Raw genomic sequence first — 15724 nt, forward strand, 5'->3', positions numbered from 1 at the left:
AGAAGTTCAGTGCATTTTTTGTCCATTATGTGTTTACTGTAGTGACGACCATTGCCTATTCACCTCGGAAAAAGTGGTCGGGTTGAAACCTGACTGGTGGCTACCGAGGGGTCCGCCACTCCTTAAAATCTTGTACGCCTGTGGGCAAAATCTCCTTAAAATCTTAAAATCTCGAAAAATCATCTTAAAATCTTAAAATCTCGCGAAATCTCCTTAAAATCTTAAAATCTCGCAAAATCTCCTTAAAATCTTAAAATCTCTCAAAATCTCTCCCTAAAATCCGTAATCTATGTTTCCATCTCCGTAAATCTTGCTACGTTACAGCATGCAGCTGCAGAGTGTTGCAATGGTCTCGAGAGCCCACTGAATAGTCTGTCATTGCTGTTTCCTCTACTGCAACTGCACTGTAAGTCAAGTAGACTTACTAGCAATGGTGTATGGACTGGTGTAAATCTAGCTCTAAAAGTAATGTAGGATGCTTAAAGTTTATTTGCATATAATTATTATTATTGCTAAAATAGTTGATACAATTGCAGGAGTTCACTGTTGCACAGCTATAGGTTGTCTTTATCACTGGATCCTCCTCCTAAAAGTGGGCTGCGCATGAAGCTAAAGAAGCTTATAGCAACTAAACAGGTCAGTAAAAAGTCATTTACCGGTATGAAAACGTAGTCTCACCATTTTAATAATTAATAGCACTCTCTATTTTCTTCTTCTCTATTGCACAGGAGCAAACACCGCAGTCACTACCTGACATATATACACAAGTAAGTTTAACTGAGTTCATTTTAATTACATACAGCTCTGAATATTTTACAGGGAATTGCTGGTGATGAGTCTGCGATGAGTGACCAGATAAGTGCAAGCTTCAGCATGGTTACCGACTACGCATACGACTGGCATAGTGATGAAAGTTTGGTCATGGACCACAGTGACACCCTTACTGCTGGACTTGATCTGTCGGCAACTGATAGTGTGACACCACACGACGATGGTGATGGTGATGTTGTGCAGAAATTAGTAGCTCGTGAGCCGGCAATTATTAAAACGAGTTGCAGTCCACTTCCAAACCCTTGTCCTGTCCCAGAAGTGTTCAGTCTAGTAAGAGGGTAATGCTGGCCCTGAGTAGCAACAAGCTTCAGGGGAATACGAAACTGTCATTGATTCGGGAGGCGAGTCAGTTCTTCTACGGTTTATGCCCCAGACCAACTGCAGCAGAATATGACATCATGGCCAAGACTCTAAGTGGCAAGTACCCGAATCTCCGCAACAAAATACTCGTAAACGGATGTGACAATGTGAGTTTGAAATGATATTTTGTATAAAAATGCATGTGGTGTTATATACTGATTATACAGATACCCTTATATTCTACACACAACATGCAGTACTCTCTTCGACAGCAGTTGAGTATGGCATATCGGAACAAACGAAGGACTTCGACACCAATTCCGAAGAGTAGCAGGTCAACGTTAGTTGTATTATCTGCAGCAAAACCAGCAGCTAAGGTGGTCAACGGTGATCCTCCAGTTGTTAGAGATGAAGCTGCCTACGCCAGATTTTCGATTCAGTCCTGAGCACCACAAACTAGCAATGGCTCAAGAATTTGTTCTGACCAAAGAATGTGAATGTTTTATAAACAGTTCGACAGTAACCATCGACACAAGCACAAATTCTGATATTACTATCATTTCAGACTCAAGTGATTCATCCGAGTCAACTATCTGGAAGAAAATTGATCATTTTCATCTCTACCACCAAGACCACAGTATTCTGCTAAGCCGTAATGCCTGGTTGAACGACAATCATGTAAATTGTGCCCAATACTTGCTAAAAAAGCAATTCACTCATCTGTATGGCCTACGGTGCTCTGTGTTACAACAGTCGCAATATATCAGTCCTCTCTCACAGGAGTCTCTACAAATTTTGCACGTTTCTAGCAACCATTGGATAGCTCTGTCTACACTTCAGTGCAGTACCACAAATTTGATTCCCACTGCATGTCTATACGACTCGTTGTATAGGGGAATAAGCATGGACACTCAAACACTTTTGGCCAAGTTTCTAGCAAATGGAACAAGAGACTCAGAGCAACAACTTTCCGTCGCTGTAGCAAATGTGGCACAACAATCAGGCGCTTCAGACTGTGGATTGTTTGCTATCGCTTTCGTTACGCATTTAGCACATAGCCTAAACCCCTGCTACTGCAATTTCAAACAAAATGCAATGAGAGAGCATTTCTTGAAATGCATTGACCAAGCAACCATGACACCCTTTCCGACTAACTCACAAAGAACAGCCAGATTAGCGATAACAAAGGAAATAGTAGAGATTCAATTGTATTGCTACTGTAGACTGCCTGATAATGGCTCAAAAATGGTTGAGTGTGAGAGCAGCGGGTGTAAACTGGGAGGCTGGTTTCACCTCAAGTGTGTCAATGCTTTCGAAGTGAAGAAAAACAATAAATGGATCTGTAACAATTGTAGAGGAGTATAATTTTTATGTACATTTACAATTCATAATGCAATGCATTTTCATTTCACAATGCCCCCTATAATTATACTTTAAATTCATAATAATTATACATAATAGTTTATATATATAAAGCTATACCTATACTATAGCTATAGACTTATAATTATCAGTATAGCTATAGTGAAACCCATAATAACTAGCTAGCTAGCTATAGATCCACTGCACGTCATGCAGGAGAATTTGGAAGAGCTGGAATAAGAAGGACAGCTGGTAGAAGAATAGTTTAAACCTGGAACAACATGAACAATATGTTGCCGTGATGATATAGACTTTATAGAGCTGTTATGGGCACCCTGCAGTCCTTGAAATCTTCTAAAATCTTTTGAAATCTTCTGAAATCTTCTAAAATCTTCTAAAATCTCTAAAATCATTGAAATCTTCCAAAATCTTCTGAAATCTCTAAAATCTTCAAAATCTCTGAAATCCGTAAAATTTCCCGAATCTCGAGATTTTAAAATCCCGTACACAAATTGTCAGTGTCGGACCCCTCGGGTGGCTACGGCCCTGCCGTTGGATGAGGCGAGTTGCTAAAAAGGGGCGTGTAATGAGCAAAAAGGGGTGTGTGCACTCAAAATGATAGTTTGTAGTATTATAGCAAACTGTGCTCTTGAGGAGACACCAGATACACTTAGACATAGGCTATTAATCTTTTAGAGCTACTATATGCAAAGTGATGAGAAAGTGAGCTCCAAAGGGGGTGTCAGTACACTCTACAAACCTAGTCTGGGGGCCAGACCTCTTTCTCAGAGGGGGAGGGGGAAGAGAGAAAGAGGTCTGGAGACTCTTGCAGCACTTGGATTTTTCCATTTGTGGGGAGCATGATCTCAACAGCTCAATATGGATTTTTAAAGAATCACTCCTGTCTCCAACAACTGCTTACATTTCTAGATAATGTTATCAATTCCCTCACCTGCAATGAGCAAATAGACACTGTTTATCTGGACTTCCGAAAAGCATTCGATAAAGTTCCCCATACCGAACTATTACACAAACTGAAAAGCATTGGAATTTCAGGAAGCCTCCTAAAATGGTTTAAAACATACTTATCTAATCGTCAGCAATTAGTATCCATCAACGGCTCCCAGTCTTCAGTTGTACCTGTTTCATCAGGTGTTCCTCAAGGTAGCACACTTGGCCCTCTTCTGTTTCTAGTTTATATCAATGACCTTCTTCAGTGTGTACCCAACGGTAAAGTATATCTGTTTGCTGATGACACAAAATGCTCTCATTCAATCTCATCTACTTCAGACTGTGATCAATTACAAGCCAATTTAACAAGCCTCTCAGATTGGAGTACTAAATGGAGTTTACATTTCAATGCCTCCAAGTGTATTATAATGCAGTTCCATCGTGCTAATCACTCCGTTTTAGACTTTAACTACAAGCTAGGCGACCAGACTATTTCATCTAAAACTACCCTTAACCCTTCCTTACCATTCGTGAAAGTCTGGAACAGGAGCGTCTTGGTCGATCAATTAGTGTGGATCCGGCCTCACCACGCCTCCATGTCATTCTATTAGTCTAGATCCGGCTAGCAATTCTAGCTGGGACTCCCAGTTCTAGCTCCTTTTGTTTAGCGTGTCAGAGACTGGGAGAAGATGATTGGCACTCCCTGGCTCCTTTGGATGTACAGCTGTCCAGATCCCTAGAACATACCCTACATTCTGACGAGTTATCAGTGCATAGGGTGCTTACTAGATTCTTGCCAGCCAGTACAGTTCAAGCTACACACAGCACCGCTCAACTATTCTCTACCCCATTATCTAGCTAAATCTGGTCCAACTAGACAGCAGACACAGCTAGTTAATTCAGTAAAGCCAGGGGTAGCTGTACTTCTACGGTTGTTCAGTACCCACGGTAACAATTCCACTGGGCTGGGCTAACTAGTTGAGCCACGCTTCCCAATTCTCAAGGCTAGGTACATGTCTCTGTCTAGCTGCTTCTTCAGCTTCTTGCTCAGTTTTATGGCTTAGAGAAAGGCCAGCTACTCAGGGGGAAGAGTCCAGATGAAAGTCTGGCAGCCAGGTGACGTCCAAACGGTCAGTTATTCCTTCCACCAACTTTTTAATCTAGTCTAGTCCTGCTTGCACTGCTACTCTTCCTACTACTACTGCTGCTACTCTTCCTAGCTAGTTAAAGGTTTCTTTTTTTTTTATATAACTACATATGCACAAAGAGACATCAAAGCTTACATCAAAGGACACAGATTTTTAGCCTACTTGACTGATAAGGCCGTTACCTAGACTACAGTTTGTTTGTCAGGGAGGAGCTCACATACCACTTCATCTAATTCATCATAACGATTCGTTACCGTTGTTGTAATTTCTACAACAGATTGCCAAGGAAAGAGTTAAAGACCTAGGACTAATTCTTAACAACAACCTTAACTGGACAAATCACTATGAGCACATCTGCTCAGTGGCATATCATATCTTGGGTTTGCTAAAGCGTACATTTTCATTAACCTCAACAGTTTCAGTGAAAAAGAAATTATTTATATCCCTCGTTCGATCACAATTATCGTATTGTTCTCAGATATGGCGACCTGCTCTGATCAAAGACATCCGCAAACTAGAAACAGTACAGAGAAGGGCAACCAAGTTTATTATAGGAAACTCAATGGACTACAGAAATCGCCTGATAACACTTGAAATAATGCCTTTAATGTATTATCTTGAAATGGAGACATCATGTTTCTAGTTAATTCGCTAAAAAAACCCTCTGTGCGATTCAACATTCGTAGTTATATAAATTTTCAAGATAACACCAATACCCGTTCGTCCAGCAAGTTAACTTTAAAGCACGTCCTCTCTTCCTCACACCTACAAAGTCACTTCTATTTTAACCGCTTACCAAAACTATGGAACAAGCTACCTCCTATTGACTTAACTCTATCATCAGAATGTATAAAACACGTCATATTTAAATATCTCTGGTCTCATTTCATAAAAAACTTCACATCTGACAATCCTTGCACCTACCATTTTTCTTGCCCTTGTAATAAATGTTCAGCCATGCCATCATCATTCAGGCCCACTTAATTCTTATAGTCATCTGGTATCATTTTTGTTTTTTTGTTTTTGTGTATGTCCATAATTATTATTATTGTAGTTACGGCTAACTGACAAGTTCAGTTTAGCCTTCAACTCACCCTTTTGTTAAATCATAACCCATAATTGCACTTCATTATAATGTGTTGAGAAACCATAATTACTTCCGTGTGCTCTTGGAATGTCAATAGGGAGGAGACTGTGATATTGGAGGTTATAAAGAAGGAGTAGATGTAGTAATACTCTCATTTCATTGGCTGTATCTAAATTCCATTGGCTGTAATCCAAATTCCACAAAGGCAATACTCGCATTTCATTGGATTAAAAATCACATGACATAGGATATGCATTTCATTGGCTCTGGCCACATTCCGCTAGAGCACACGGAAATGCTGCAAGAGTCTCCAGACCTAATCCTACTGTTAATTTCCCTTGGCTTAGAATCTCGTGCTTTGTTTCCGTAGTGATTCACCGTTTCCCGGCGTTTCCTGAGCCACGTGGATCCAGTGTTCTGAAGCTCATGAAGCTGAAGCTAGCCTAGTTACGTTTGTTCTCCCTAGCCCTGCAACCTATTTGATGCTATTTACATGGACTACTCGAAAGCTGAATTCTTCGCTGAGGAAAGCCAATCTTCTGCTTGTAGACTGGTCATTTCTCAGTCTCAACCATGTGTGTCTGGCCGTGTAGTGTGTTCTGGTAACTCAACAAGTGTTTCTGTGCAGCAATAATTATGTTGAAAATGAGGAAATCAAGGTGACTAAGCTATTACTAGCTAGATCTAGATGTCTAGTTAACAAATGATATCTTTTTCACTCTAGGCCTATATTCTTAGATAGTCCCCCACTTTTAACCATGCATAACTCCACACGTACCCCTCCCATGGCCCAGCAATTGATTGATTGCCTTGTTTGTGTGCAGATTTCATCAGCTGATGGTGGTGGTGGTGATTCTGCTACATACGTATTGAAGATCATTAATCCAAAGAACAAAGGAGGTGAAGTACTGGTCAACGACATCGACATGAAGGAAGTTTTTACATCAGTAGACGCTCTAAAGAGTAAACTGTGTCATACTTTTTCTGAATACACTGAAGGATACGATACTTTGTTTGGGTACATACCCCCAGGTCACGGAATGAAAGGAAAACAGGAAAAGATTACCACAGATATAGAATTGTCAGACATGTATGAGACTCACAAGAAGAAGAAAAAGGATCATGCTATGGCTTAAGTGCAGGCCAACAAAGAAGCGAGTGGAGCACCCTGAGTCAAGTGTTCCTTCATCAAAACGGCCAAGTCCTGCTCACACGTCTCTAATTGATGTTATGAGTGCAGTTGAAAGCATTGTAGATAGCCTAAAGGAGAAGCATGGTCAACGGTACACACCTGTGCAGCTGAATTGCTGGGCACATATGATCCATACCCACAAGCATGATTCATTAGATAAGCCGTTCTTTGGGAAAAAGAAATCCACTGATGCTGTTGCAGTATCTCCAGGAAAGCGAATCAACCTAAGGTCGGAGTGTATTACCCAATTGGATAAGTGGCATCAGCTGAAGGAGCGAGGGATTATATCTGAAGAGGAGTACAAAGAGCTTCAGAAGACAATTCTCACAGACATAAAAAAATTTTGAGTACAATTTGAAGAGTAAGAAACAGTGGCGTGTGTGTATTGAGTATTGACTGTTACTGAATTTGATTGTTAATGTATGTATAATTATATGATGGTATTATGTGGCCATGCAATAATTTTGTGGAGTCAAGTCTATGTGCTGTATCCACTGTGATTTATCCAACCATTGCACTTTGAACTTGTCACACTGTTTAGACCTTCCTGTATGATATGCACAGGGCTAGGGACTGCTTGTATTAAATCTTCATGTTCTTTCAAATAGTACTTTAAGTAACTAAACAGCTCCTCAATGGGGTTGTAGTCAGGGCTGTATGGTGGTAGGTACACAAGAAGAACGCCAAAGCTATCAAATAGGTCCTTGACTGCCTGTATGTGGTGGATTGAGCAGTTATCCATAATCACTATAGAGTGTCTGTCAGGGAATGGTTGAGTGACTGGTATTAAGCTTCCTCTCACAAAGTCTACAAATTTTTCACCATTGTTTGAACCAGAAGTTAGTTCATAAGCCTCAACACCCTCAGATGACATAGCAACCACTGCAGATATCCTTTTCCCACGTGTAAAAAGTTGTGTACAAACAGCTGGTTGCCCTCTTATAGCATACCCAAACTTGCGCAGCTGATCTCTTCTGTCTGTACCAGTTTCATCCACCCATACAAAAAAATCTCGAGGATACTGCAACATATTAGCCATGAATGCTGCTCTATGTTCAAGTGATCTTTGAAGTGCAGCTTTGGTCAGCTTCTTCCTGGTAATCCCATTTCGATGGATTACCTTGCACACCGTTGAAGTAGACACTCTTACTCCCGTTACTTCAAAAATTTTTCCACAGACTTCGCGAAGGTATATTGCTGGATTCTCACAAATCAATCCAATGATATAAATCTCATGTAAATTATCTAGCTTCCTCAACTCATATCTTTCAGCTCTCTTCAAGGGAGCAACATCACCAGTTGATTCATACATTTGAAACAATCTGTGAGCTGTACCAACTGCAATCTGAAGCCTGTAGGCAATCTCTTTATAAGTGAGACCCATTCCTATTCTCTGCCAAACAACCCTCCAGCCAATGTCAGTGGAGTAAGCAGAAGTCCTTGAAGGCTCGGCAGAAGTCATATTATCTGTAGTCGTATCTGTAGCAAACTTTTTTTGAATCAACGAAAAACGGAAACGGAAACGATCACGAATATTCGAAGTCAAGAGAAATCAACAGTAGCTCTCTTGATTTTGCCCCCGAGCTATTAGGTCTGGCCCCCAGACTACTACAAACCATAACAGGTCTGTTCCCAAGTCCTTCAAATGCCATCACTTCGATCACACACTACAGACAAAGATACTTGTGTTCCACTTTCTAATACCTAAACTGTGTCTTAGAGCACTTCAAACTAGATTACCATGTACAGTAAGAGCAGGAGAGGTACGCAAACTTTCTGGACTTCGGACAAACGTTTCATGGTGCTGCTACTACTTCACTGCATTGAGAGCTGGAAAATATGCTTTGTTCCATGCAGTTATAAACACACTTTAATTCTGTGAAACGTACATGTGTTTAAGTTATAAAATTATTTCATATTGGAGATATAGGTACATAAACTGACAAATCGGTGTTTTTTCACACAAATCAAGCTGAATAAAAGAAAGCTGGGCACTAACATGGCAACTGTAGCTATCAGTAGTGCTAGGTGTATGTGTGCATGATGCCTGATTGCTTTGAATTTCTCTTTTAGGCCTCCTACGAGAAAAATAAGCAGATATAGGGATCATTGTGTACTTTCTTGAGCGCAACTCGCCTCCAACCAGAGGGTGTGACGTCACACACTGCATTTACCTAGCATCACGTGGGGCGTTTCCTATCCTTTTCTTTCGTGTATATATCTATGGTTTAAACACCACCCCCATCTATATAATTATGTGGCAGTCTTAAGTTTACCAACATAATTAATACCCCACTTTTATGTTCAATACAAATGCAGTCAAAGTGATATATACAGGCTGGGGCCTCCCAGGCCCCCTTTGTGGCTGGTTTTCCTGAAAAAATTCTACTGTGTAATGCACTTGTCAATCTAATGCCCCACCGGGGATAAGTGGGGATTAGACCAATCACCTGATCTAATACCCCTACCTTTGGGCATGTTATTTGGTCTAATCCCCTAGTGGCCCCTAGTACAACATGGGGGTGATGTGGGGATTAGACCTGTATCACACTCTAGCGAGAAGATAAACAGATTATTTGAAGTATCAGAATTACTATATAAATATTGGCAGCTATACTCCTATAGAGCTAGTGAAGTCAAGAAGGCAGAGATTGCTCAGGATCAATAAACTGTAAATTTTGCTCTCACTGTACTCAGCATGTGTTGGAAGGAAGAGTGTGGCAGACATCATGTGATCTTTAATTAATCGACCTTTGACCAATGCATGCATCAGGTAATTCCCCTAGGTAGGGGAGCAACTTCAAGTCTAATCCTCAACTAATCCCCACTTATCCCCGGTAGGGGGGAGGTGGGGCATTACTTTGACAAGTGCATAAGTGCTTAGTTTTGAGCCAAATAACCGTATCAGGATTTTTACTAGCCTCGATCCCAGGCCGAGTTTTTGCTTTTATAACGGTTAGGCGAACAACTAGTTGTCTGCGCATGCGTCAACCAATTGGCCCATTCCCATTTTTATTTTCATTTCTGCGTCAACCAATTAGCCCATTCTCAACCCAACTCTTAATTTCACATGCTCCACAAAAATGGTACATATTAAGTAGACATTAGTGTTCTATACACATGTGTCTGCATGAGTTCAGTTGATTCAAAAGTTTTGACGATGCCACTCGTTCAAACATTTGTGGGCATCACTCTGCTGCTTAGCGTTAGCACCACATGTATCCTTCATCCATTCTTTAAACTCCGGTTCGTCCTTCTTTAATACAAGAAACTGGCCGAACGCAGCTTCAGCTGTTTTGACATTTTTCTCTGACAATCGTTTTCCTAGAACCTTTCCAACTCCAGCTATTTCAGTAACTTTCTTTTCTCCCATGGGCTCTGCAACAAAGTCCTGGTGCTTTCGGGTAGTAATTCTATTCGCCATCTAGATATGCATGCGTTGTGTGTGTGACGTGCATGTACCTCGTTCACTTTTGTGACATTTATATTCGTGTACTATCGTGTACAAAGTCAGTTCCCGTTTTATCGGAATGGCTCTTAGCTGAAGCTTCTCTCTTCTCTGAAGCTTAAAAAACATTATTCTGAAGACTGAACAACAAAGGAAGAGGTATAAAGCTTTGCCAAGCTTGTTAAGGTCAGATATTTTTGTGTGGGCCCTATGCTATCATGCAAGTACGTCTTGTTCATGTTTATACGTTTGGCAAGATCTAGGTAGACTATAGTTTCATCATTAATATGGTGGATCAAGTGAAGAGTGTGAGCTAGAGAACTTGGTGTTGCCATCATCATCTCGTTGACAATGGCACTATAACCTGTTCAATACGAGAAATTTAATATGTATATAGATAGGGTCCGAAATAATGGGAAAAATGAAAGTGAAGGAATCAGTCTCAAACTTCTGCTGTATACTCTAGTACATGATAGCAATACAGCTGCACCTTTAAATTCCAGTTTCCTTTACTCTTTTTCTTGCAGTGCAGTGGTGCTCCTTAATTTACAAAATTTGTCTGAAAGTTCAAAGGTCATAGCAGGCTCTAATAATTTTAATAAGTGTCATTAATTTTTTTTAACATCTGATTATTAGATACTGTACACTCCGTGGATGTGAAACACTTCCGCCCACTACCAAAAGTCCTGAAACACTCATTGCAACGGATGACACGGACGGAGTATCCGGAATTCCGTATAGTATACGGAATCTACTGCAGAAATAACATGAGTGATTAGCCTCGATCCCAGGCCGAGTTTTCGCTTTTATAACGGTTAGGCGAACGTTCGCCTAACCGTTATAAAAGCGAAAACTCGGCCTGGGATCGAGGCTAGTGAGTGATCAGATAACTGAAGCTCCCAGTCCAAGTTCTTCCAGTGCTAACTGATTCTCTGCGCAGGGAGAGCCAAGAGAGATGTTCATGAATGAAAGTGGAGATGCAGAAATCATATTGGAACCTGACAAATCTAGATCTAGCTACATGTACACTGCTGACTTAATTTTTGTGATGACATTGTATATAGCACAGCATGTATGCACACAGAATAGTATATAGGCAGGCATCCATGCATGGAGATAGACTTAGTAATAGACAACTAAATGGACAACTAAAACTGATTTAAAGTTGAAGGAGGATTCTTCTTCGTCTTATCGCTACTAGTGCTCGTATACTTGTTTGTTAGTCTTGCATCAGGGAATAATTATGCTCCTTTCCGCTTCCTTTGGTGATAGAGCATTACCTAAATTAAAGATATGTATGTTAGAATGCACGTAATAATTTACTCCGGCCGCTGTACGATCATGTATGCATTATCATCATACAGTACGTTTGTATGAGTAAACATGTTCACCATAAAAAGACACGCTTTCCTGAAATAATAAAACATTTACTGAGGGTCAAAATAGATTCTCCTGGCAATGTGAAAAATTGCTAGGATTGGCCAGGGGAACCACAAAAAAGCGTGGGAACAAGAAATCAGACAAGAGCATAACTCCAATCCGTTACAACGTCATGAACATGTACAATACATAGTATATTAAATAATAGACTGTGTTCCAGCTCTATCTATCAGCTTCCATCCACCACATCATTCCATGCAGGTCACCAGTACGTCCGTGCATGTTACTACGCATGGATGGACTGTGTGTATACCTGTGCTCAACACTGCATGCAGTGGCGTAGCCAGGATTTTGGGAAGGGCAGGGCTCAAATCCATTGAGCAGGGCCAGAAGGCGCCGAATAGCTTGAAATTTTACCTAGGTCATCACTTATCAGCAGTAAGCATGCGCATGTAGTTGGCCCTGCGCACATTTTCATTGAATGACATCATTCTAGTACCGTATAGCGGGTATATTTCGAGGGTATAAATTTTCGCGGATGGACCATTACAAAGGATTTCGCGGATTTTATTTTTGTGGTCTGAGTTCCAGCCTTTTGGCGCATGCGCACATCAACATGCAGCTGTTACCACCACACCGTTAGCCTCGAATCCAGGCCTAGCCTATAACGGTGAGGCACCTCTTATTGTCGATAGGTGTGGTCAATAATACTGAACACGCCTACTATTCAATAAAGATATAAATTTTCGTGGGTATAAATTTTCGCGGTAGAGGCTCAATCCGCGAAAACCGCAAACATTTATACCCTCGAAATATACCCGCTATACGGTAACTACACATGCAGTACAGTGCAGAATAGATTGACAGATCAAGCTGAGTTGGAGTTGATGAAACACAAAAGGGGGGGGGCTCTAGCCCCGTCAGCCCCCCTCTGCCTACGCCACTGGCACGTATTAGGAACATCAATTCATCACAAATCATCATGATTATGTGCTCGCACATTCCAAAATGGATGTATAATAAATATATAGGGATTGGTCATCACTAAATTGCGTGGCATATATTGGCTGGGAAAACATGGGAAAACTACCAGTACATGTGATGTTGTAACGGATTGGAGTTATGCTCTCGTCTGATTTCTTGTTCCCACGCTTTTTTGTGGTTCCCCTGGCCAATCCTAGCAATTTTTCACATTGCAAATGTTTTTCTAGTCGGATCATACTAACTTTTGCACTGGATCGATTACTGAATTAACTGGGGGCATATACAGCACATATAAACCGAGCAAAGATTCTCACAGGTAGGCTAGTAGCATATAGTAGGTCATGTATTTTACTATTGTTGAATTTGCAAGTCTCGCATATGGTTTTCAGAAAGTACTATTTGTGGCTTACCAGGCCCTCAAGACAAAGATGATTCTGCCAGGAGGATCTGGATCTGGATCTTGGATATTATTTTCTCACACATGGGGAATGACGCGCATGCGCCATAGGAATAATTAAAGGGTGTGTCCAAAGAGATAAATGGCTACTGTAGGACTGGAAACCACTCCCCTTCTCTCGGGAGAAAGGGACTGGCAAGCTGCCGTGTTGAGAGTTGTCCCAGTGCGTGAGGAATGTCACGCTGCCACAAGAATGTAAACGTCACAAATACTCGTGTGCCACGGCCCACACGCTAACTATTACTGCATAAAATATTACCTGCCTCGAGTATAAGTACATTCACTGGCGGTCTGTTATCGAGGCTGAACTAATATCACCCACGCATTACGCATTTTGTGGTTTGTTCTAATTGCATTCCAACAGGACAACTCTCAACACGGCAACTTGCCAGTCCCCAGAGCCCAGAAGCGAAGGGAGTGGTTTCCAGTCTATGCTACATATATAGCTAGCCTCGACTCCAGCCCCTTGAATAGTGGGCCTGGTATTTACTGTTGGCGCGTGGGTGGACAATTAATTTATTATTTACCGTATTTATCTCATTGAACGTTAAAACAGTATTTTATCTTATTGTGATAAAGAACAGAAAAAAGAAAAAGAAGAGGCTACCTCTCTGCATATACTGTAGACAGAGACAGCTAAGTAAAACATCAGCTCTGTAGATTTATTCATTAACTTGAGGCTTGGATCGGATACACACTCAGGCGACAAGTTAATCTCATAAGAAATTAGTTAAACCTGTGGGTAAAAAATAAGTACAGTGGCTGTGACGTAACATAATGTGAGGACTACTTATTGATTTACACAATAGATTTACCATTGAAAGCACTATCCATTAATACACACTCAAGCAACAAGTCCGGATACACACTCAAGCAACAAGTCCCTCGGATCGGATACACGGATTGTAAACACATTCAGGCCACACAGTTCTCGGATCAGATACCACGTACTTACTCTGTGACCAATTTTCGGCAAATGTCACAACAATACTTCCTTCCAGAGAGAAATGGCACTGAACGTCGAACAGACACACCAACACTTTGAAGATGGCTTCACTCAGAGAAACAAGAGGAGAAATCACCATCACAACACTTCTTTCAGAGAGAGGTGCACTGGTCCTGTCAAGCTTCACATCAATCAAGAAAGGGAGTGTCTGGAAAGCAGATGGACTTGCTCTGGGACTTGCCATAGCCGGTCGGTACGGTACCCACATAAACACCAGCGTACAGACACTTCAACAGGGGCGATGCGCGCCGCAAAATTTAGACCACGCCCACTTCCGGGATCACGCCTCCTTTTGTCGGCAACGCCCACTGTTTTCTAGATGGTGCACAGCCACAGTACTGACGTGACAGTGCCATCAGCAAATCAAGAATGTTTACGACCAGAAGCTCAATTCGCCTGGGATGGCAAACTCTAGCCAACTCTTCTTAAGGTATGTCAAATGTCAATGCAATCATGTCTAGTCTCTGTGTAAATGTAGAAGTTATTAAGTGATGATAAACGTTTGTTCCTTTGCTTGATCTGACGACAGTCTTGATTCTTTTCTTTTCAGGCCACTAAAAGATTGATCAGCTTACCAGGAGGTGACAGGCAGCGTACAAAGTATGACCACCAGTACGTACCTTGATGTTGAGGAAAAGAGACTTTGTAGTTTACATTGCAAACATTGATTATTATTATAATTTATTGTACATACATGTAGGTATACATGTAATTATATAATTATACTATACATTCATGTACCTGGATCCAAGAACCTTGTTGTGCTGCATGTTGTGAGGCAAGCTCAAGTGTTTGATACAGCAAACCACTTCCTGCTGCCTAGCCTTATTATTGAGCCCCTCCCCACTCTTTATTAGTTCCCATGGATATCCCAGTAACGATCGAATAAAATTAAGTTTTTTAGGCTAGCTAGCTAGATCTAACTGGTATAAAGTTATTGTAACTATCACTATTAAGCTGTAGATAGCTGCAGTAAGTGTAGCTTCATTCTAGCCAGCCAGTGATGGTTGAACTATCTACTTGAGCTTCTCTGAGTCTGGATAGGGTGCTGGAGCACCAGAGCCTGGATGGGGGTGCTGGAGCACCCTAAGCACCACCTTGTGTACGCCCCTGCTTCAACGCCTCCAGCTGCTTGTCTTTCAAGACTAGACCTGGTATTCCAACACAGGATAACGCGTACACAAGAGCAGAAGAGAAGGTAGCAGCCATTACACAACTTGGACTAGATTTCTTTTTTCAATGACATCATTATAAATGAAACGGATATCAATGTTTTACAAACTAATGCGGAATAAGAATACTGATAAATATACTGCAATTTACGATTACCAAGATTCTTGGTAATTCTGGCGCATGCGTAAACAGTGTATACCAGGCCGCCTTTCTCAGCGGCTTGGAATCGAGGCTACATATATAGCTAACAAAAAGCTAGCCTCGATCCCAGGCCGCACTTTCCACTTCACTTCTTTTCTATGAAGGCAGTGAAGGAGGCTAACAAAAAGCTAGCCTCGATTCCAGGCCGTATTTTAATCGGCCTTGAATCGAGGCTAACAAAAAGCTAGCGCTTTAGCCCTTTCC

General features: G+C 41.2%; 1 protein-coding gene and 2 long non-coding RNA genes across 4 annotated transcripts; 1 reads left to right on the forward strand and 2 right to left on the reverse strand.

The window, feature by feature from the left end:
- The first annotated feature begins 110 nt into the window (after positions 1-110).
- LOC135341259 (uncharacterized) lies at positions 111-2522 on the forward strand. Of its 2 annotated transcripts, XR_010396541.1 has the most exons (5): positions 111-406; positions 537-636; positions 729-767; positions 820-1298; positions 1389-2522. It is a non-coding gene; the product is annotated as an uncharacterized LOC135341259 (long non-coding RNA). The 2 variants fall into 2 exon arrangements; XR_010396540.1 differs by lacking the exon at positions 111-406 and having other exon boundaries at positions 421-636.
- A 4771-nt stretch (positions 2523-7293) lies between these two features.
- Positions 7294-9982, reverse strand: LOC135341336 (uncharacterized). Its single transcript, XM_064537859.1, has one exon. It carries the CDS (start codon positions 8331-8333, stop codon positions 7350-7352), a length of 984 nt encoding a protein of 327 aa, XP_064393929.1. The 5' UTR covers positions 8334-9982; the 3' UTR covers positions 7294-7349.
- A 3673-nt stretch (positions 9983-13655) lies between these two features.
- Positions 13656-15218, reverse strand: LOC135341258 (uncharacterized). The gene is made up of 3 exons (XR_010396539.1): positions 14888-15218; positions 13956-14766; positions 13656-13876 (listed from the first exon to the last, which is right to left on the reverse strand). It is a non-coding gene; the product is annotated as an uncharacterized LOC135341258 (long non-coding RNA).
- Positions 15219-15724: the final 506 nt, after the last annotated feature.

The sequence above is a fragment of the Halichondria panicea genome, chromosome 9 (assembly GCF_963675165.1).
Source record: "Halichondria panicea chromosome 9, odHalPani1.1, whole genome shotgun sequence".
NCBI lineage: Eukaryota > Metazoa > Porifera > Demospongiae > Suberitida > Halichondriidae > Halichondria > Halichondria panicea.